Source organism: Seriola aureovittata, chromosome 20 (genome assembly GCF_021018895.1).
Source record: "Seriola aureovittata isolate HTS-2021-v1 ecotype China chromosome 20, ASM2101889v1, whole genome shotgun sequence".
In the NCBI taxonomy this organism is placed as follows: domain Eukaryota; kingdom Metazoa; phylum Chordata; class Actinopteri; order Carangiformes; family Carangidae; genus Seriola; species Seriola aureovittata.
In genome coordinates this window covers 11,219,156-11,238,683 of record NC_079383.1, presented here as the reverse complement: position 1 = coordinate 11,238,683, position 19,528 = coordinate 11,219,156, and the positions used below count along the sequence as shown (strand labels likewise).

At 41.2% G+C, this 19,528-nt stretch overlaps 2 protein-coding genes across 3 annotated transcripts; both read left to right on the top strand.

Moving 5' to 3' along the window:
* The first annotated feature begins 1,969 nt into the window (after nucleotides 1-1,969).
* On the top strand, nucleotides 1,970-6,971 carry commd3 (COMM domain containing 3). The gene is given in 9 exon segments (XM_056364572.1): nucleotides 1,970-2,143; nucleotides 3,076-3,187; nucleotides 4,287-4,350; nucleotides 4,469-4,503; nucleotides 5,547-5,607; nucleotides 5,687-5,743; nucleotides 5,922-5,955; nucleotides 5,958-5,974; nucleotides 6,737-6,971. Coding segments are annotated over 9 exon segments (579 nt in total). The 5' UTR covers nucleotides 1,970-2,004; the 3' UTR covers nucleotides 6,797-6,971.
* Nucleotides 6,972-7,573: 602 nt separating this feature from the next.
* On the top strand, nucleotides 7,574-18,285 carry bmi1a (bmi1 polycomb ring finger oncogene 1a). 2 transcript variants are annotated; one of them, XM_056364571.1, is made up of 10 exons: nucleotides 7,574-7,718; nucleotides 12,438-12,572; nucleotides 12,882-12,978; nucleotides 13,662-13,717; nucleotides 14,497-14,544; nucleotides 14,767-14,875; nucleotides 15,653-15,692; nucleotides 16,020-16,118; nucleotides 16,270-16,350; nucleotides 16,979-18,285. In XM_056364571.1, exons 2-10 carry the CDS (start codon nucleotides 12,461-12,463, stop codon nucleotides 17,327-17,329), a joined length of 993 nt encoding a protein of 330 aa, XP_056220546.1. In that variant the 5' UTR covers nucleotides 7,574-7,718; nucleotides 12,438-12,460; the 3' UTR covers nucleotides 17,330-18,285. The 2 variants fall into 2 exon arrangements, with proteins under 2 accessions (XP_056220546.1, XP_056220544.1); XM_056364569.1 differs by lacking the exon at nucleotides 7,574-7,718 and adding an exon at nucleotides 7,757-8,617.
* The last annotated feature ends 1,243 nt before the right edge of the window (nucleotides 18,286-19,528 follow it).

The following is a 19,528-nucleotide window of genomic DNA, read 5'->3' as shown; positions in this document are numbered from 1 at the left end:
TGAAACATTTGCCACAGAGGGGGTTTTCCTCTGTTCTACACTCCTCCAGATATTCATTCTAAAGTGTGCCCATATCAGCCACATGATAACCACCTAGACTAAAGGATTAGTGTTTCAAACAGTTTAGCTGCACACTGAAGAGCAGAAGCTATACACCACTGAAGCACATCTACATGCAATACAATGCTACACTTTATAATGCAGTTATGGTTTTTCAATGCAAAAAGGCATTTCCTGTCTTTGTAGAGTTAGTTGTCATGGCTTTCCAAGTCTAGACTTCTTTACACACTGATTGCAAATATTTTACCGTGACATAATGGAAATTTAAAAGTGACCTACTCTGCTCACTAACACTCTACCTCATGACTGCCTCAAGACTCGAGATGGGAAGTTCCCCACATGAGAAACAACAGCAGAGGCACATGTAGTAGAAAATATTTTGAACAAGATGACTGAATTAAACTGTTGCAGGTTTCAATGGGCACCATAGACGGTGCAGAAATCTACATGGACAAAGTGTTTGAGATCAGACCGGAAAAGGATGAATGGTTCTTTCAGTTTCCTCAAGTCAAATGTACAGTGAGTGTACAAAATCTCTGAGTAAAACAATCGCTCAAAATCCATTATTTCAGCTACTTATCTTGATCTGTATAAATAGATTTAACAAGTGAAATCAATGTGAGACGTCTGGTTTTTACTGGTTTCAACTCTTCAATGTACTTAATGAAATAGCAGCTGAAACTCATATCAACATGAAGACTGAGTTAAATTGTACCATGTTTCAGCAGGTGCTGTGGTATAACCATTGTTAGCAAAACTGTATAAACAACTCTTTTGAAATGAAACTGTGAAAGTAACTTGGTGTTACCTTCAGTTTAGACCAGAAGTGCACAGTGGTTATACAGATGCTACGCATCCTTTTACACGTCTCAACTGTCTTAAAAAATCCTCCATCCATTCAGTTGACACTTTAACAGGAAACCCTAATATGACACATTAGGTTTACACTGGTATCAGCTCTTCAGGCTACCTAATGAAAACATGATGTCAACATGTTGTCTATATTAAACTGTAACAGGTTTCAATCAGCACTGTATATCAATGAGCTGAGCAGCAAAACTATATAGACACCTTATTACAATGTAGAAGGAGCGAGGCTGCCTTCTCTCTACACAAGAGGAAGTACAGCAAATGTACAAAACACCTGGATGATGTATGTTGTTTCACACTCCACATCTTGACTGTCTCATTAAAAATCCCCCCATCTGTCTTTTCATCTCCTATGTGATCTGAATATGATGTAGCATGGGAAATGATAGAGAATAGGTTTTAGCTGCAGGGTTTCAGATCCTCATTGAACTTGATGAGAGAATAACTGTCCTTAACAGTTTGTTCATTCAGTGTATCAGCTTTATTTGGTAGAAGGCAACATCCCATAAACCAAATATCCAAATATTATTATAGTGTAATACAAGATTTTCTATATAGAGGAGAATGTGGGATGATAATATGTGTTTTTAAAGACTACAAAACACACCAGGGTTAGATGTCTATTAGACTTCAGTGGTACACTATCTGTGAAGGATGTTTTTGTTTCAGTTTAAAATACATCGGGTAAAAAAACTCACACACTTTAATTACTGGATTTATTTATTAATTTATGAATTAAATAATAGTAGCTATAGCAAAGCCTCATCATTTCAACTACCACTTTTTGGCCCCTGAACCCACTTTGGAAGAGTTTGTCTTTAGCCTCTTTGCTGTACGCTACTGTGTGTGTGCGCACTGTTGCTGAAGCAGCAAAGGCTCCAATAGCAACAATAATGAAGCCTCGATTTAGAGCAGAATCGTGGATCGCTCCCTGAATGTCCTTCCAGGGATCCCCGGTGATTTCTCGACATATGCCAGCCCTGTCTCAGCTCCTCGGCTCAGCCCTCTGCTGCTCCACACGCAGCATCAGCTGATCCGTCACGTGGTCTGGTGTCGTGGGTCACCCTTTGCAAAATGGAGTTGTCTGAGTCTGTGCAGAGAGGGTTACAGTCTCTAGCCGACCTGTCCGTCTTCGACCAGAGCGGCTTCCAGGTGCTGGTAGACGCGTCTTTCCGGAGTCTGCTCTCCTCTCACGCGGACCCCGGAGTCCTCGGTGAGCTGCCGCCTCTCCCCGCCGCCGCTGCTTTTGTCTCCGCCGCTGCTTCCGGTTTCTCTCCGTGTGGATGTGTGGAGGAGCTGCCTCGATGTTTTGCGGATTTTAACGGCTCTGCTCTCTTTCTCTCTCCCTCTCTTTCTCTCTCTCTCTCTGCGAGTTGCTCGACGCCGGATCCCCCGTGTTTACATTACGATCTTTAATGAGGCGAGGTGGCTCAGCACACAGCCGCCTATCAGCGGCACAACAGCGGTCTTAGCTCTCTCTCTCTGCTGCCTATTTAACATTCAGCAGCAGTCACACAATCACACGGCCACTCGGGATGCCTTTTGTCATTATAACTGGTATCAAGTCTACTCAGCATATTAGAAAGACTATGTAGTACCATTTAAATCACCATCAGTCAAAACTGATAATGGCTACACACCCGATTGTTCGCTTTGAAACCAACACTGCTCTGTATATTGTTGTGTTCAGTGCTCGGCTTCGGATGGAAGCAGTAAATAGAGCTTAAATGATGCAAAAATTATAACAGAATTTAGTAGGCTACCTTACGCCTACAGCTCCTACTCTGTCATGATTGTTTCGGTTGTTTTCATGCATCATGTGTCCAACTTTTGCAGCATCACAGCTCAGTTTAATGGCAGAATTATTTAGAAAGTGAAATGTTGACTATACAAATAAACAAAGGACCCCCCGTCCCCCCCGTCCCCGGCTGATGCAGCTGAGGGGCCTATTCACATGCAAATCATCATTGATTTCCATTCCACACGTCAATCTGGAGAACCCGAGTATGGATCGCAAACCTACATCATTTCCACCAATCAAACGCGTCTGTTCTGTCCACGGCGAGATCGAGGCTGCATGTTAGCAATAACAACAGAGATGCATCATCCTCACATGCTTTTTTTTGTTTGTTTGTTTTTTTCCAGATCAGCCCGAGTTTAAGCGGATCGACCAGATCCTGCTGAAACAGAGTCACACTGCAGCGACCACCTTCATACTGGAGGCGGTCAAACAAAACGCAGATAAGTCAACCATAAGGTAGGTGACACCAGGCAGAGGAAGGTTTCCTGCAACGTGTGCTGCTGCTGTAACCCACAACACATGCTCGTGATGAATTTCTAAATATAGGCTTATTAGTTGTCCGTACATGGCTATGAAAACTCTGCTCATGTTACACGGTGTGACAGGAAACAGCCTATCTGATGACATGTAGGAACACCATAATGTTATCTGCTCATTGCATCTCCCAAGAGACCGTGAACCTGTGTGAGATTGCTGCAGGAAATGGAATGAATTAAACGTGTGAAATGTTTTTCTTCATTGCCCCTTACAACTACAAGAAACTATGAAACGCTCAAAATATTGCATGTAGGCTGCATTTAAAATACTGCAAAGCAATGTGATTCACTGGAGGTTATAGAGCTGAAATTAGCTGAGATGCTTGATGTGTTGTTAATATGTGGCCTGTATGTCAGATGGGATGCCCTGCTTGAGTAACAGTAGCAGTCTTAGCATAGATAAACAGTGAGGTCTAACAAATTGCCTGGGAAGCAGTATTCCCTGCGAGTTCTATGAAACAGCAAATGGATGCAAATGAGTTTAAATGAGCTTCTCAAAATTGTCAAACATTTTGCCATTTCTTGCCATTGTCTTTGAGTGTTTTTATAATTAGAGAAAGTGTTATCACCCTCAGAGCTGGGTGTTCAGGATGTAGAGGATAAACCTCCGTGTGTGTGTGTGTGATCACCAAAAAAACAAGCACCAGTGTACAGCTGAATCCTTTAGACCTCTTGAAATTTTCTTTTCCTTTTTTGTTTGCTTTTCTTTTTTTTTTTTTTTTATACTATGTTTAATAAAAACATGCTTTTAGGCATATTTAGGTTAAGACTGGACTTGGTGTGTGATTGGAAAAACCTGTGTTTACTTGGACAATACAGACATCAACATTCAACCTACAGGACTATATTAGGACTGGCATATTTGTTTCCCTGTAATCTATTATCTGGGAAGGGAAAAATGCATAGGTTATGATGAAAATGTCAGTGTAGTAACTATTCCAAAATGAAAGTGTGATGTAAATGCAGTTTTGTGAAATCAACTGCTGAATAAAGTGGGTTTTTTTTTTCTGTTCTTACAGCTCCTGCCTTGAAGAACTTACATTCAGTGCAGAGAGAATAGAAATATTCTATAGTGCATATCAGGTACATTTCAAACAATGTTGCACATATTAAATCTTTTTTTTTTTTTTTTTTTAATTTTCATGTGTTGAAGTTGTGGCAGACTCACTTACAACACAATGATGCTTGTTTTGTTTTACAGAAACATAAAAAAGAACTGGGACGTCTATTAGCAAGGTAAGCCTGAGATGCTTGGAGCTGTGAGAGAGAGAGAGAGAGAGAGAGAGAGAGAGAGAGAGAGAGAGAGAGAGAGAGAGAGAGAGAGAGAGAGAGAGAGAGAGAGAGAGAGAGAGAGAGAGAGAGAGAGAGAGAGAGAGAGAGAGAGAGAGAGAGAGAGAGAGAGAGAGAGAGAGAGAGAGAGAGAGAGAGAGAGAGAGAGAGAGAGAGAGAGAGTTGTGGAGGTGATGTTATTTTTGAGGTGAAAAGGTTGCTTTACTCAGACTGATTATGTCCTCAAGATGACACTGGAACACCAATAAGATGTGTTTAAGCTCTATGTTTAGCATTGCAGAATTATTACCGATTTTACACATTCATGGTTTATTGATGATTTCAAGCTGGAGGTCATAATTTGTCCAAATTTTATTCGACTCTACAAAACCATTAATGACATCAGATGTGGAGGAAAAAAAGGCAGGGGTGGACATAAATAAATATCATAGTTTTGACAGGATCTTTAAAAAAAAAATTTTAAAAAATGGGTTTGAGAAATAAGGGGAGGAGCAAGCAGCTCAGCACCAAACAGAGAGGCTCTTTCTTGGATTTGCGTGTCAGGTCCAAAAGGATAAGCAGCGTGATTTAATGCAATGTAAATGCTGCTTTATTGACGCTCCATAAACAAAGGTTCTTTGTGACCACAAGTGCCACAATGTCTCCAGACTGATTTGAAAACAGTTGCAGGCAAAATGTCTAATTCTATAAAACAGAGAAAGCCTTCTGATCACTCACAAATATTTTAGCAGACACACAACTTTGGAACATGTGCGTAAATAATCTGAAATCACCGGGTTATTACTGTCTAAATGCTGGGGAGATACAGTTCAATTTCTGCTTCTCCTTCATCAGTTTGAGCCTTGGCTTGCCTCTGCCATGAAGTGCAGCCATTTTAGATTTATGACAATTAATAAAGTGTATGAATGTACTTCCCTGCATCCTTGCTCGTTTTCTCTATAATCCCTCAAAAAGCAGATACAACAATGTATTTTGTCTTTCTCCTGTAGCATAGGAAGGCGAGCACCTCAGATTAACGACGTTTCATGGCGTCTGCAGTACCACACGAAGGTATATCAGACACTTTCTGGAGCATTTATTTGATATATGTCACAAAATAACTAAGTTTATTAAAATGTTCTTCCGACAGAACGGACAGGTCGATAAGGTCAACGAGCCTTTCTACTCGATTTCACTGAACGCGGAGGTAACTCTCAAATCCAGCTGCACTTTTATATACACACACACACACACACACACACACACACACACACACACACACACACACACACACACACACGCACCCCTCCACTTCCATGGCTTTTCCTGCATGTCTGGTGTGTTTCTGAGGGTAAAACAATGATCGTGGTTTGTTCCTTTGTTAGAACGAAGGATCCTCGGAAGATATCAACTTCACTTGCACGTGGAGCAGCTACAGGTATGGGAAATGATTGTACACTCTTGCTTGTCTTTTGTGGACGTCAAATGGCATCTGCTGCTCATCTGTTAGTGTAATCCCACAGTCGGACTTTCTTGCAGTTGCGCCTTTACGCATCACATTCAGCTTCCTTATCAGCAAACAGAAATGAAAGAGGGAGACTTGTTGAGCTGATTGCTGTAGGGTACTTTTCTTCTTCAAACAGTGCATCTCCCGAACAAATTACACGTGTTAAATTTTTATCAGTGTATCTGCGAGTTCCACATAATAAATGAAAGGACTACTGGGGACTTCCTGCACATAAAAGGCATTTTCATTTCGGCATCATCACAACAGTCCATGTCTTTGGATGTGGTCACGTTGCTGCACCCAAAATAAATAATAGGCTACAATAAATGGGTCTTACAGAAGCTGAAAGATTGTACTGATGATGATGCATTAAGCTGACCTATGAAGAAATGTACCACTATTGCTTTTATAAAATGACAAAGTTCCCTTACATTCGCCTGTTTAACGTTGCACTGATGTGTTGTGATTCACAACAGTTGGTTAATTCAGTTCGGACGTCACCTTCAGGCTCAGTGACTCTATCCAGACTCAATTTAAAATTCTCAACACAGACAAATTTAGTCTAAATCTTATTTATAGTGAGGTTAATTCTGAGCACTTTTTTCCAGTGAATATTTTAGGCTATCTCTGCCGGATACGTTGCTGCGTTTTTTTTATTCCCAGTGAATAAAACCAGTGGTTCCTTGTTTTCAGGATTTGGTGGGAAAGTTGAAAGACGCTGCCAAGAGTGTGGAGAAAGCCAGTCAGATGTGATGCCGGTGTCCAGTTTCCTCGCCCTGAACTTCACCGGTTTCCAGCGGCATTGTTTCCTCTTCTTCATTTTCTAACTTGATTTGTGCCTGAGATTGACATGACATGTATGAGACAATTATCATTCCAATTTGTGTTTCAATTAAAACCGAAAAATAAAATCCTCCTTCTACTTTGATTTCACACTTTGGTTTGTTCACACAAAAACACAGGTCCATTGTGTTTTTAAGAAATGTCTTTTTGGTGAAAAGTATTTTAAATAAACAAACCTGATGTCCTTGTTATATTGTAGATGTGTCAGAGAGATGTTTGAATATGGAGCCAGTAAAGTAACTGGTAGGCATGTGTTTTGTCAGCACTTACACCACCCTGAATAGGATTTTTGCCATAGTTGCGTGACAGCAGTGTGTAGGCTATTTTGTGTCCTGCAGCATTTGCTGCAACAAGAGGCTCAGTCCTGCTTTTTCCAGAGGACTCGGGCTGATGGGAGCTATTTTTAAAAGACTACAAACATAGATCTTTGACTTTGTTCACTATAAAAAATAAATAAATAGTCCCCCTTTTTCGGCTTTCTCCTGCTTTCCGCATCCACCTCAGCTGAAAGTTTTCAGCTCCTGAGCTGAAGCACCACAGCGGCTCAGATTCCATAAACATCCGCGATGCCTTCATTTTCTGCGGCGCCGGCTGAAGGATAAGGGCTCCGATTCATCAAGTGGAAGTTGAGGCGCATTTCTTTCTTTTTTCTTTTTTTTTTTCTTTTTTTTTTTTTTTTTTGCAGATGTCAGGACAGCCTGTGACAAAGGTTTGACACCAGAGCCATTTGTCACATGGACGTATTTTAACCCAAGTGCGTGGGTCTTGAAAGCAACGACCAGCAGAGATTAATAAGGCAGCTGCGCGGTGCTCCAATAGACTTCATGTTGAAGTGAGTGCATTGAGGCATTTTGACGGTCAAAACGACACGAACGTGTGTGAGTGCGTGTGCTGCCGTTATTTTTAACATCAGAGAGACGAGGGCACTCCATCAGCCGCCTGGTCTACTTTCTACATGCCCCTGATCATGGAGCTCTTGGAGCTAGGATATATCAGCGCCTTTAATGTGGCTTTACCTGATGAAAAGTGTAACAAACTAGGCAACATGAATGTGTGGTAGCATATGGCTTATTTAAAATCATGCGTCATACATTAGAAAGAGCAGAATTCACCGACAGGAGTTTTTAGGCGCCTTTAAGCAGCTGCCCGGTCTCATATCAGCTCAAATAAAGCACAAGCTGCTGAGTGGTTTATGGGATTTAGTCGTTAATAACATATTCATATGTACATGCGTGTGTTTTGTGTGTTATTTTATATCGTGCGTAGTAGATCATGAGAAACAGAATACACCGACAGTAATTCCTAGGCACCCTTAAGCAATGAGACCACGTGACCAAAGCGGGGCGGTCGAACTACAAGCCATTTTGGGGACGGTGTCAGTTTCCACTGAGCACACACACACTGCTGCATATTACTGGGGGTGAAGCGAATGTTTTGGAGGCAAAGTTATCGGTGCTGAAGTGAGAACCTTTCCGAGCCGAAGCCGGGGGAGCGGGCTCTTGTGAAGCCGCAGATCGGATACGCACACGGCGCATACGCGGAGAGGAAAAGAGGAGTTTTTATTCGCACATCTGAAATGCGCTCTGGTCCGCCGTGCGCTCTCCGCCACTGACAGCGTCTGCAGCCTGCTTCAAGATGGCGGCTCGGCTCCTATTCATTTTCTGCTGATCGCCTCCCAACTTTCATTGTCTATTCGCCTCAAGACCCACCGATTCCCAGCCGAGCCTCCAGGTATGTCTTATTCGATATCGTCTCTAACTAACGGGGGCAGAAGGGGAGGTTTGGGGTTTGTGCTTTTGTGTTTTTCTACGCACCGATCCAGCGGTGGATGTGGAGCTTTCAACGGTGGCTGCAGCGATCACCGACGTGGAGCTCCGTGTGTGTCTGCGCACCACTTTTTTTTGCAAAAGATGTTCCCCGCTCGGGCACAAACGTGAATTAAGATCCACGCACACCCTCAGTTGCATTATCTACTCCTCAGTAACGTGTCCGTATAAGTTGATAGCGGTTGGGGTTTGCATTGCGTCGTTTGGATTTAGGTAAAGTGGGAGATCTCAGGCGAACCAGGCTGGGTTGGCTGAGATGTTAACAGTAGCAAGTGCTCCAAACGGTCCTTCTATGCTCCTGTGTCCATACAGCGTCCTCATGTTATAGAGTTGAGATGTCTGGGGTGTTATGAACTGGGTGTTATGTTGGTTTTGGGTGATAATGAGCAAATGCTGGATTTATTAACTTAACTTGGATTGCTCCCACGAACGTGACAAGGAGGCGAACCATTTCAATTGTGCATAAATGTTTCATGACTGCTTCTTAGGAAACGCTGGATCGCTGTAAAACACGCACCGTGGCTGCTTATGTCGTGGTGTATGATTATCTGGATTAAGAGGGATGGTTGAGTTTTTGAGAAATTAAAAAAAAAAAAAAAAGTAGCCTATGGGCGACTCGTCGGCCAGGATACAAAGGGCTGGCTGTGTCTCACCAAGCAGCGACAGCATCGGTAAATTCACTTAAATTCACACGAGCTGTGTCCGGCATAGACTGTTTATTGACACTAAAGCTCATTATGGATTTCTATATTTTCTCTTCCATATATTGAATGCTGGTGCATTGTGTGAGTCTGGTAACACAGGACTGACAGACAGGAGCCAAGGCTTTTCCCTCAAAGTGGGGGAAAAATTATCATTTTACCCATGAATGCTGTTGGGGACCCTGTGTGTGGTTAATGGTTTAAAATTAATGTATTTCACCCCCTCCACCCCCTCCCCTCAGCCGGGACTGCAGGTTGACAGCCTCACAGGTCTGTGAATAGAAGTGATAATGTAGCCTTAACAGACTAGATGGCTTACAGTGTGTAATGAGAACCACTCAACACACTGAATAAAAGTTATTCCTTTGTATTGACTTTATTAAGTTTCAGTCATATGGGCGATTAGGAATCTCCACTTATTTAATTCACGCTTTTCTCGATTCACTGACAGCAGTTTAATATGGGCTCTTGGTTTTTCCCATTGCCGATTTTAATTGGGTTATTTCCAGCTGCTGTTGATTTAAGTGTAAGGGGAACCTTTACAAGAGGAACTGGTCTCGTTTGGTAATAAATGAGGTGGGCAGCACTGTGGGTCACTGCACGAGCCCAGAGAAATCTCTAAATTTGTTGTTGCTTTATTGAGATAATTAAAGGTTCAGTAGCTGCTCTGAATTAATTAATGATATCATCACTGAGTCTGTAATTAAACGTAGCTATCCATTTAAAAAGAAGACGTGTGGTGTATAGTTTACATCTATGTGCAATCAACCTTTCTATATTCAGAGCTGAATCCATCATGAAAATCCTGAACAGACTTGCTGTATAGCGTTTGTTGCCTGCTGCTACAGCAGCCATTCAGCAGCTTTCGTTCCCACCATGAATGAACTTTATTTGGGTTTGGATTTATGGAGTGATTGACTTGAAGTCTTATAAAGTGAGCACGCAGCTCCCTGAGGACAGAAGGAGAGCAGTTGTCCAAACACCAGTCAATCGATTAATGGCGCAACAGGCTCCCCTGCATATATGTGGACATTATCCATCATTATCCATGTGTGAGGCATCCTTTGAACTGAGTCGCTGTCCAAACTTGCCTGCAGTGGTCTGTTCAGAGGCGGCCAGGAGAGGTCGGTTGGAGCATTGAAACCGGCCGGGACTCGGGCACGGTGCCGGCTGTGGCTCCATAAAGTAACAGTGTGGGTTCAGAGCTGGGCTGCCTGGCTGTCATCCAGCGTTTAAAGAGGGTCAACTCCTCATGTCCAGTCTAAAGGCTGCATTTAGACTCTTAATGGCTCTGTTTTTATTTCTTCAAATGACAGCAATGGGCGCCCTGATAGTCGTTAAAGCACAGCCTTTATTAATATGCGCCGGCGCGGACGATTGTTTTCCAACCATCCAGGATAAATTTACCTCATGGCTCATAAATATTGGAGAAAATGAGAAACCGATGATACTTTTTCTCTGGGTGACTTGTTTCACTGATTGAGCTTTTTGTGACTCAACAGAACCGGGTGTTGTGAAGTTAAAAGCCCATTGGCACAAAGTAGGCTACAGGCAAGGGTGACGTTTAATAAAGTCTCCGCGTGTGACTTTATCCGACAATGGCGCAGAAATAAATAAGTGTCGATCCAGTGTGCGCTTCAACTTCAGCGCAGTCGCTGCTGTCTGGCCATGTTGGTGCTGCACGGTGCTGGTTATCGCACACACGCCATGAAAAACACGGCGCAAAGCGAACGAGGATAAAGCTGAGGTTATTCTCAGAGTTGGACCCACACACGCGCGCGCGCGCACACACACTCCTCTTTGTGGTCCATAAAGATCTGGGGAACGTGTATAAACGCGTCGGATAGTGGCTTTATTGGCCCCCTTTCGAAGGAATCCCCGCAGCCCGTTGAACCGATACGGGCTTTTTTTCCTCCACAAAATGGCAGCCGTGCTGTCGGCAGCCTGGCAGTCCAGCCGCTGTCTTGTGTGCGCGGAGGGGACGGGGGAGCCTCCGGTCCCTGCCTGTTTCCCGCTCTGCACACCGGCAGCTCGCCGTGTTGTTGTTTTGGTTTGACATCCTGCCTTGTTCTGGTCACTGGCGATCAGCCATGTGGGCTAAAAAGCAAAAGGAGTTGCCATAGAAACGCTCAGGTTTCCCCACCAGCCTGTGTGGCACACCTGACGCAGTGAACTGGTGTCTCCTATCATACCCCCCCTCCCCCCCCTCTTTACACCCACCCTCAGCCCGGGGCGCCGCTGTCCCCGTGCCTGGTATTAATTTCCACCAACATTTCCCAATTTCGGTAAAATGTTTGGTTATAAACTGAAGCTTTCACCAACAAAATCAGTTTTTCTCAGAGATAAAAGACGCAGATTCCTCTGATCCCCCTAAAGCCTTTGACGCTGTATTCTTCTGATTTGTTTTATTTTCAGTACGATCTCACAGGTTTCTGTCAGAAGTCTCGATATTGGTTCTCTAATTTAAAATTAAAGCTGGACTCACGCGGGCGGGTGAAAGTGCCATGCTACGCATTCAAACACCCAACTATCACACCCATCCGATCTGGCAGATTCGATTGAGTCCAAATGTGGAGGTATGAAACCTGCGATTTTCTGCGCCATTACTCATTTTTGGAACAGAGAAACGCTTTGATCTGAGCTACTTTCGTGCTGAATGCCAGGGCTTGCGCTGTTCCTCTGATGCTGATTTAAGTTGAACGGAAGGAGAGGAGCGCGGAGCTCCATCGATCTCTCTGTAGAAGTGATTGATTTATATTTATTCACTGCGCCTCTGTCAGGTGACTCCGTGGTGCTGCCGCCTATCAATCTGCCACCGGGCAGCTTCCCCTTTCGTTATTATTGGATTAGCATAAAAGATGATGTTGCTTTAACACAGTCAAACAAACAGCAGCCTTTTCCAAATGGTCTGCCTCGCGCTGTAAAAGAAACCTGCAGCTCCTCTGATGCCTCCTCGCCTGCCATGCACGTATTGTTTTGACTATATCTGTTTTTTTTGTTTGTTTGTTTTTTTTTTCCACGCAGGATTGTTGTTCCTTTCTCTCACCATGCATCGAACCACCAGGATAAAGATTACTGAGCTCAACCCTCACCTCATGTGTGTCCTGTGTGGAGGATATTTCATAGACGCAACCACCATAATCGAATGTCTTCACTCATGTAAGCAAGCCCGCAGAAACAATGGCTCTTCTCTGGTTGTGGAGGGAAAATGAAAACATGGAAATGTCACCGCTGACAGAATGTGTTGCAGGAAGTTATTCCTTAAAGGAGTCTTTCTTAGATATTTTCTTGCACATATACTTTTATTTCAACTTTTTGCTGCTGCAGTGTTAATGCTAAAGTGATTTCTCATTAGCAACAAGTCCTTAAACCAGATTTACCAATAGCCTATCAGTTTAGATTCAGGATATCCTCTCAGATGAAATCTGATTTTGACTTTTTTTTCCCTTCTTTGTCTATCGTTTGCAGTCTGCAAGATGTGCATTGTGCGCTACCTGGAAACCAGCAAATACTGTCCCATCTGTGATGTACAAGTGCATAAAACAAAGCCTCTCCTCAACATTAGGTGAGAACTGTAGTTATTTAATTCTTTGCCCCATGTTGCATCTTTTTCCCTTTGGTTTTTAAATGTATTTTGTATCTATTGTTAGGCAAAGGTAAAGGTATCTTTTCTTAGTTTTGTGGAGCAAACAATCTTTGTTTCTTTTGTGCCTCATCATGGTTTTACTTGCTGCACATTAGAAGGCTTTGTAAATACTCTTTCTCATATTTAAATTTATTTTCATGCATTTGTAATATTGAGCAACCATGACAAAAGTTTGAACATTCTATGTTTCCTGTTTCTTGCCTTTTGTGGTTTCCCCCTTTGTTTCTTCATTGAACAGCTGGATCAGCCAGTAATTGGTTTAAAATATTCAGACATAAGGAACACTTGCAGACCTCTTGTATGATATGTGTGATTTCCCACAGCCTATAACAGCAGCTAAGGACGTCTGTGTGTTACATACAGTTGTATGTGTGCTGTAATGCAATAACTTAGGAGCACTTATCTTCAAGCACGGCATTTACAAACAAGGAAACCAGCTTTTCAGTCGTTAGCTGTCATTTGTCTTTTTATCCAAACGCTTAGTTGAACAGGAATAATACAACCATCGGTATCAGTTCATCAGTCTAGTTTTCAGTGAAAATGTTGACGTGTCCAGTGTCCAGTATCTCAGTGACATGACTGAAATCTCTCTTCCTCTCTAGGTCTGACAAAACTCTACAGGACATTGTGTACAAACTGGTCCCCGGCCTCTTCAAAAGTAAGAGCGTGACTGTGAAACAGCCTCTGCATCTCACGTGTCATTTTTACTTTCATTCTGACTGTATTCACAAATATTCTCTAGATTTTTCTGATAAGCTGTTTCCTACAGTATTGCATCGCTACAGCCACTGCATTACACACCCCTGTAAGTCGAAAGTAAAGACACAGGATCATATAGAATTACAAATAAATATGTTTCGATATGGATGCACTTTATTGTTTAAAGCTTGTTTTTTCAGGCTGGTGAGTGTTTAGAATATGTCATTGATCCGATGCTGTACTTTCTGAGGTGATACATGCTGTTATTTTATTGTTTTTCTTACCTTGTAAAGGACTGCTTTTGTTTTGTGTTGCACTGTATATGCTGTTGATAAAACCTGTCAAACTAGGTCCGGCAAAACTCCTCTTGTCACATTGCCAAGTCTTACATGTTTGTTACACTCCCTGAAGGTAGAAAGTTATGATAAAATGGAAGCGGGATGTATGTCGGGTTTTTAGGCAGAGGCTATTTTTGCTGCATTGAAATAATCCATAATGTAATGTATTGAATCAAACCATTAACTTAGTCAGTTATTACATCAGTACCACTATTCTGATGTAATTTGTCCTGTTGTGTTGAACAAACGTGCTCCGATTTATTGCTGCAAATCACATGGAGAAAAAAACAGAGCACCAACAAATGTTGGTTCATACAGTATTTTCAGCTTTAAAATGATATTCCTGTGTAACCTGAAAAAAGACAGACTTGTAATGGCTTTCCTTTCTGGATGTCCTCAGATGAAATGAAGAGGAGGAGAGACTTTTATGCGGAGCACCCTGTAGATGGTGAGTTAGAAACCAAGTATTGATGATCCAACTTCCACTTGGTCACCACAGTGAAGATGGAAACAGAATTTTCCTACTTTTTGGATGAAAACGATGGTGTTAATTTACCGCTTATCACATGCTTTATTGTAAAGTAGCATTCCAAAAATATTTCTTCTTCTTTTTTTTAAACTTCAGTTTCAGTATAGTCACAAGCCCGTCAACATGTGTGTTTTTCTGCAGCTTCAAACGGATCGAATGAGGATCGAGGAGAGGTGGCAGACGAGGAGAAGAGAATTATTACTGATGATGAGATCATCAGTCTCTCCATTGAGTTCTTTGATCAGAGCAGGTAGGCTTCGCCTCTGTGTCCATATTAAAGCAAGTGATTATTTGTTGCAGTAATATTGTTGCAGTGCTACTGTTAATTCTATATATTTATGTTGAAATGTTTGTTCTTAACAGGTTAGAAAAAAACGTCATATGCTCCAATGCATTGTGTTTGCATATTATAGAGTTATTCTCTTAGACAAGATACTGCATTAGAAAGGATTAAATCCAGCCAGAATTATGGTGTTATTGAGTGTTTATGGACACATCCCTGACGCTGGATCAACACACAGCAGGTTATGTCACCCTCCAGTTCACAGTTCCAACTATATTTCACTTTTTTACTTTGTTTTTGGTTTTGTTCACCTGCGTACTTACCCTCCCATCCAGACTTTATGAAATCATGCCAAGAGATTATTCATTATTTTACTTTATTTTTTGCAATTTACCAACTTCTTTGAGACACAGGCAATGTCCTTGCAATACTCTATGAACATCATAACAGCTGTTGAAATGAGTAGTAAGCTACACCTACTTCATGTGTCAAATTTAGTTTGAAGGAAAAAAGTAATATTTGTGGGAAGAAAATAGTAAAGCAATTAAGTGTCCTTTTCATTCAAGCGGCTGGTTCTGTAGATCACATGATGTCCACAAAATCAAATTTTATATTTTTAGATGTAGTTTTTTTTTTCTTTTTTAAAATAATAATGCAATGTTGTTATTGTATTTAATATGGCATATGGACATGAAAAACATGAATGCTGCTGATCTTAATATTTTTGCCTTTAATTCTGTGCAGACTGGGAGGTGGAATGGAGGACAAGCAGTGTAAAGATCAGGTACTGCAAGTTGATTTTGGCCACATTCTTTCTCAGCATTATTTTTCTCCTATTAACATCCTTTTTAACCAGGTAAAGATGAAATGTCCTGCAAGCTCCTTTTCTTTCAGCAACTAATGAATATTTAGTTTGCCGCCTCTGCTGAAATCTGTAGACAGTGTTGCTTTCTCCTGAGAGACAACTAGATGGTTTTTTGTAAAGCAAATTCTGTTTCCGATTTTAAGGTGGACCAGCCTGTGTCCTCCGTAACAATTTAGATGAGTAGTCACTTTATATCAATATACATTTAAACAAAGATGTATAATTTTGGATGTACATAATCCTCAGGTGGCTAACAAGAGGTACCTGCAGTGTCCAGCAGCCATGACAGTCATGCATCTGAGGAAGTTTCTGCGCAGCAAAATGGACATCCCAAATGCCTACCAGGTCTTTTTTGATCTTTACTTGTTTATTCATCGACAATATTTTTGAATGTAAATTTGTCTTTTCAAGAAAATTGTGATATCAAGACTCATTTTTCAGTATCTTACTTAATTGCAGATATATTTACTGTTTTATTGTTTTTTTTTCTCTCCAGGTTGAAGTCATGTATGAAGATGAACCTTTGAAAGATTACTACACATTAATGGATATAGCATATATCTACACTTGGAGAAGGGTAAGACTTTTCTGGGCAAAGGGGAGACTTGATTTGGTTTATTCAAACTGCTGCTGAGTCCCATATCCTAAATGTCCTTATATTGACCATTTATTAAAATGTATCAAAGAACTGATGGTTTTAAGTCATCTACTTTGTCAGATAAGTTTTGTTAGAATCATGTCCATCTTCATCCGATGGATGTGGATATAATGTAATAGCCTATCTCTTTGATTTATTGTTCAAAACTGCTACTATTAACAAAAAATGGTCACTCCATTTTTAAGAGACTTAAAATTACAGCACTGATCATGCAATCAGGTTGTGTTTAGAATTCATTTTGTGCTTTCCCCAGTAAATACTGTACATTGAAACACATACATTTAATTTCATTTTATTGGCAACAATTGCTGCGGTTTTGATAAAGCATAGCCTATAATATGTGTGTGTGTGTGAGTATATATATATAAATATATAAATATCGGTTTCCACCTCTTTAATGTCTGGTGTAAAAAATATTCTTATTTTTTAGTTATAGTTTTTACATGAAATACTGACTGACAGGAGGCTGCTGAATAGGAAAGGGTTTGTGAAGCCTAATGAAACTGTTATTTAAAATAATATGAAATGTTTATTATCGCCACCACAGAACGGCCCGCTGCCCCTGAAGTACCGAGTCCGACCCAACTGTAAGAAGATGAAGGTGAGCCACGCGCAGCAGGAAGGCCAGAACAGCGCGAGCAGATCCGGACCAGAGAGCGACTCTGCCAGCGACAAAGCCGGGAGTCCCGCCGGGGCTCCGTCCACGTCCTCATCACTGCCGAGCCCCGGCACACCCGCTCAGTCCCCTCACCCGCAGCTCCCACACGGCCCCAATAACGTCAACGGGACCCCAGCCGCCGCCCCTTCGACCCCCAGCCGGTCCTTCACCCAGTTCGGCAGCGGGGGAACCAAGCCCCGGAAGGTTTCCCTTAACGGCTCGTCGACCTCCTCCGGATGACGCGGGGCTCCGGACCGGACCGGACCAGCCAACGCCAGACTCCCGCTCAGCTAATACTGTTTTCATGCCAATGTAGTTCCATTGTGTAGACAATGTAATCTCTCTTTCTCTCTCCATTTGTTGTTATAAATATTACGGCATCATATGTAAGTTTAAACGTAGTGGAATCGGAGACATTTCAAAATAAAATGAATGAGGAAGTTGGGTGGCGTGGGAATTTTAATAAGAAGGCAAATTTTGATGTTGGGGGGGGGGGGGGGGGGGGGGGGGCGTTGGAAAGCAGAAGGACAGGCATTTACCCCCTTTTTAAAGCTACATCTTTATTTTACAGAAACGACTGAAGATAGTCTTTTATATTTTCTTTTACGTTTTTCAAATTCAGCGTGTTTATCATGAATATTTCATGTGTGTTGGGATATTTTGAAACTGTCAGTTTAAACATGCATGCTCATGAGAACACTTTCCTTTTAAGAGAGAGGATCCCGTGTGTTTATCTCACAAGTTGGACGGGTTTTTGGAAGCTTTTCAGGCATCAATCTTGTTCCAATGAAAGTTATAGGCTAAATACATTTGTATAGCGCTGTTGGCTTCACGGAAAAATGCCTATGGAGGAAAAATCAACTTTACTTTGCCTTTTACTGAAAAAAACAACAACTTTCTTGTAGCTGCAGTGGAATCGGATTGCTTATCCCCCACGTCGTTAGCACGTTATAAGCAGTTTTAGAGAATCCACGTGTAAATAGAAACAAAATGCATATTTAATCAGCGATGTTCTTATCCCCCTTTGTTCTGAAGGAATGACTTGGGCTCCTGTTCAGCTCCATTTCATGCTCAGTTGACAGATGTTTTGATGTCTCCCGTGTTTTCCGTATTTGTATCGCTCGATTGTATGGACAACTTATTGTATTGTTACTGTTGCACAGTATAAAACATCTAAATAAAACATTTTACACTTACGGAAGAAGTCAACTCGGTTTTTTTTTTTTTTTGCGCCGGAAGCTCATTGGTCAGTCTTTGGTTCTGCATGAAATGAATAAAGGAATAATTGAAGGGGGCAGACGGTGCAAAGCGCCAGATGTCTGTCTGAATCAGCGCTGATAGATAACTGAGTTAGGCAGGCAGCTCTGAGCAGTCAGGAGGAGGAGATCTGGCCCGTGATCAAATCATGTTTCTGAATAGGCTACATTCAATTAAGATGGAAGCCTTTATCATTGTTTTGTATTGATGATTTATCACACGGGTAACTGCATTTCTCTGCACTGAAATGAAACAATTTTAATGGAAAATTTAAAATAATATGAAATATCGAGACTTATAGTCTAATTTGTCTACGAGTCAATAACTTTATTATTTTTCATTCTAAATTTCAGTCTCAAGTGAAGCTGACATTTGCTGTTTGTGAAATCATTAAGCTAAATGTAAGGCATTTTAAAAGTAGACCACCAAACCAACGATTTTTAACGAATTAATAACAATTTCATATAATTAAATTTCCTTTTTTTTCAAAATCTTGTGAATTGGGCTAATTATGAAAAGTAAAAATACAGAAATGTACACACCAGTGATGTTTAAACCACTTATCTGGAGGACCCTACAAAGATTTGTTAATCAAATCTAGTTTTTCAATAAAACCAGATTTAACCTTAATCAGTAAACCAGGCGTGGAGCAGAATTTAAGACGGTGTATAGGTACTGTGGTAAACAGATGAAAGAAAAAAGCACATTATGCTGTTAGTGTATTAACATTTTATTTTGGAAACAAGGTTTCACAGAATAGCTTAATTACTTCCAAATGTAAAGTAGGCTAATAAAACGAAAATATTGCTTGTTCAGATTTAATATATTGTACAGTATATAGTATCTGCCCAATTGCGGCTTAGCTCCCTGAGCGATAACAAGATTCATTTAATGTAATTTGATAATTACCTCTCTCTAAATCCACAACAAAACTAAACAAAACTAAAAAATGTAGAAAATAAAATAGAAAATGAACACAAAATCTTAGTATGATCCGATTTCACAGAAAAATCTTATGGTGTTGGTGGGTTTAAAATTTCTATTGAATGACATAGCCTATATAGGAATACCTTTAAATAGGCTAGTTGTTAGGGAAATTGTGGGGGGGAAATGTAGCGAAGACATCCAGCAATAGGCTTTGAAAAAATGAATCGCCTACCTTGCCACCTGAATCGGACCTTT

What these genes read in the sequence shown, in the direction of transcription:
- bmi1a (XM_056364571.1), top strand. Translation starts at nt 12,461, where the DNA reads ATGCATCGAACCACCAGGATAAAGATTACTGAGCTCAACCCTCACCTC. An exon ending in AATCGAATGTCTTCACTCAT is followed by an intron (nt 12,573 to 12,881) that starts GTAAGCAAGCCC and finishes TATCGTTTGCAG; the next exon opens with TCTGCAAGATGTGCATTGTG. An exon ending in TGCGGAGCACCCTGTAGATG is followed by an intron (nt 14,545 to 14,766) that starts GTGAGTTAGAAA and finishes GTTTTTCTGCAG; the next exon opens with CTTCAAACGGATCGAATGAG.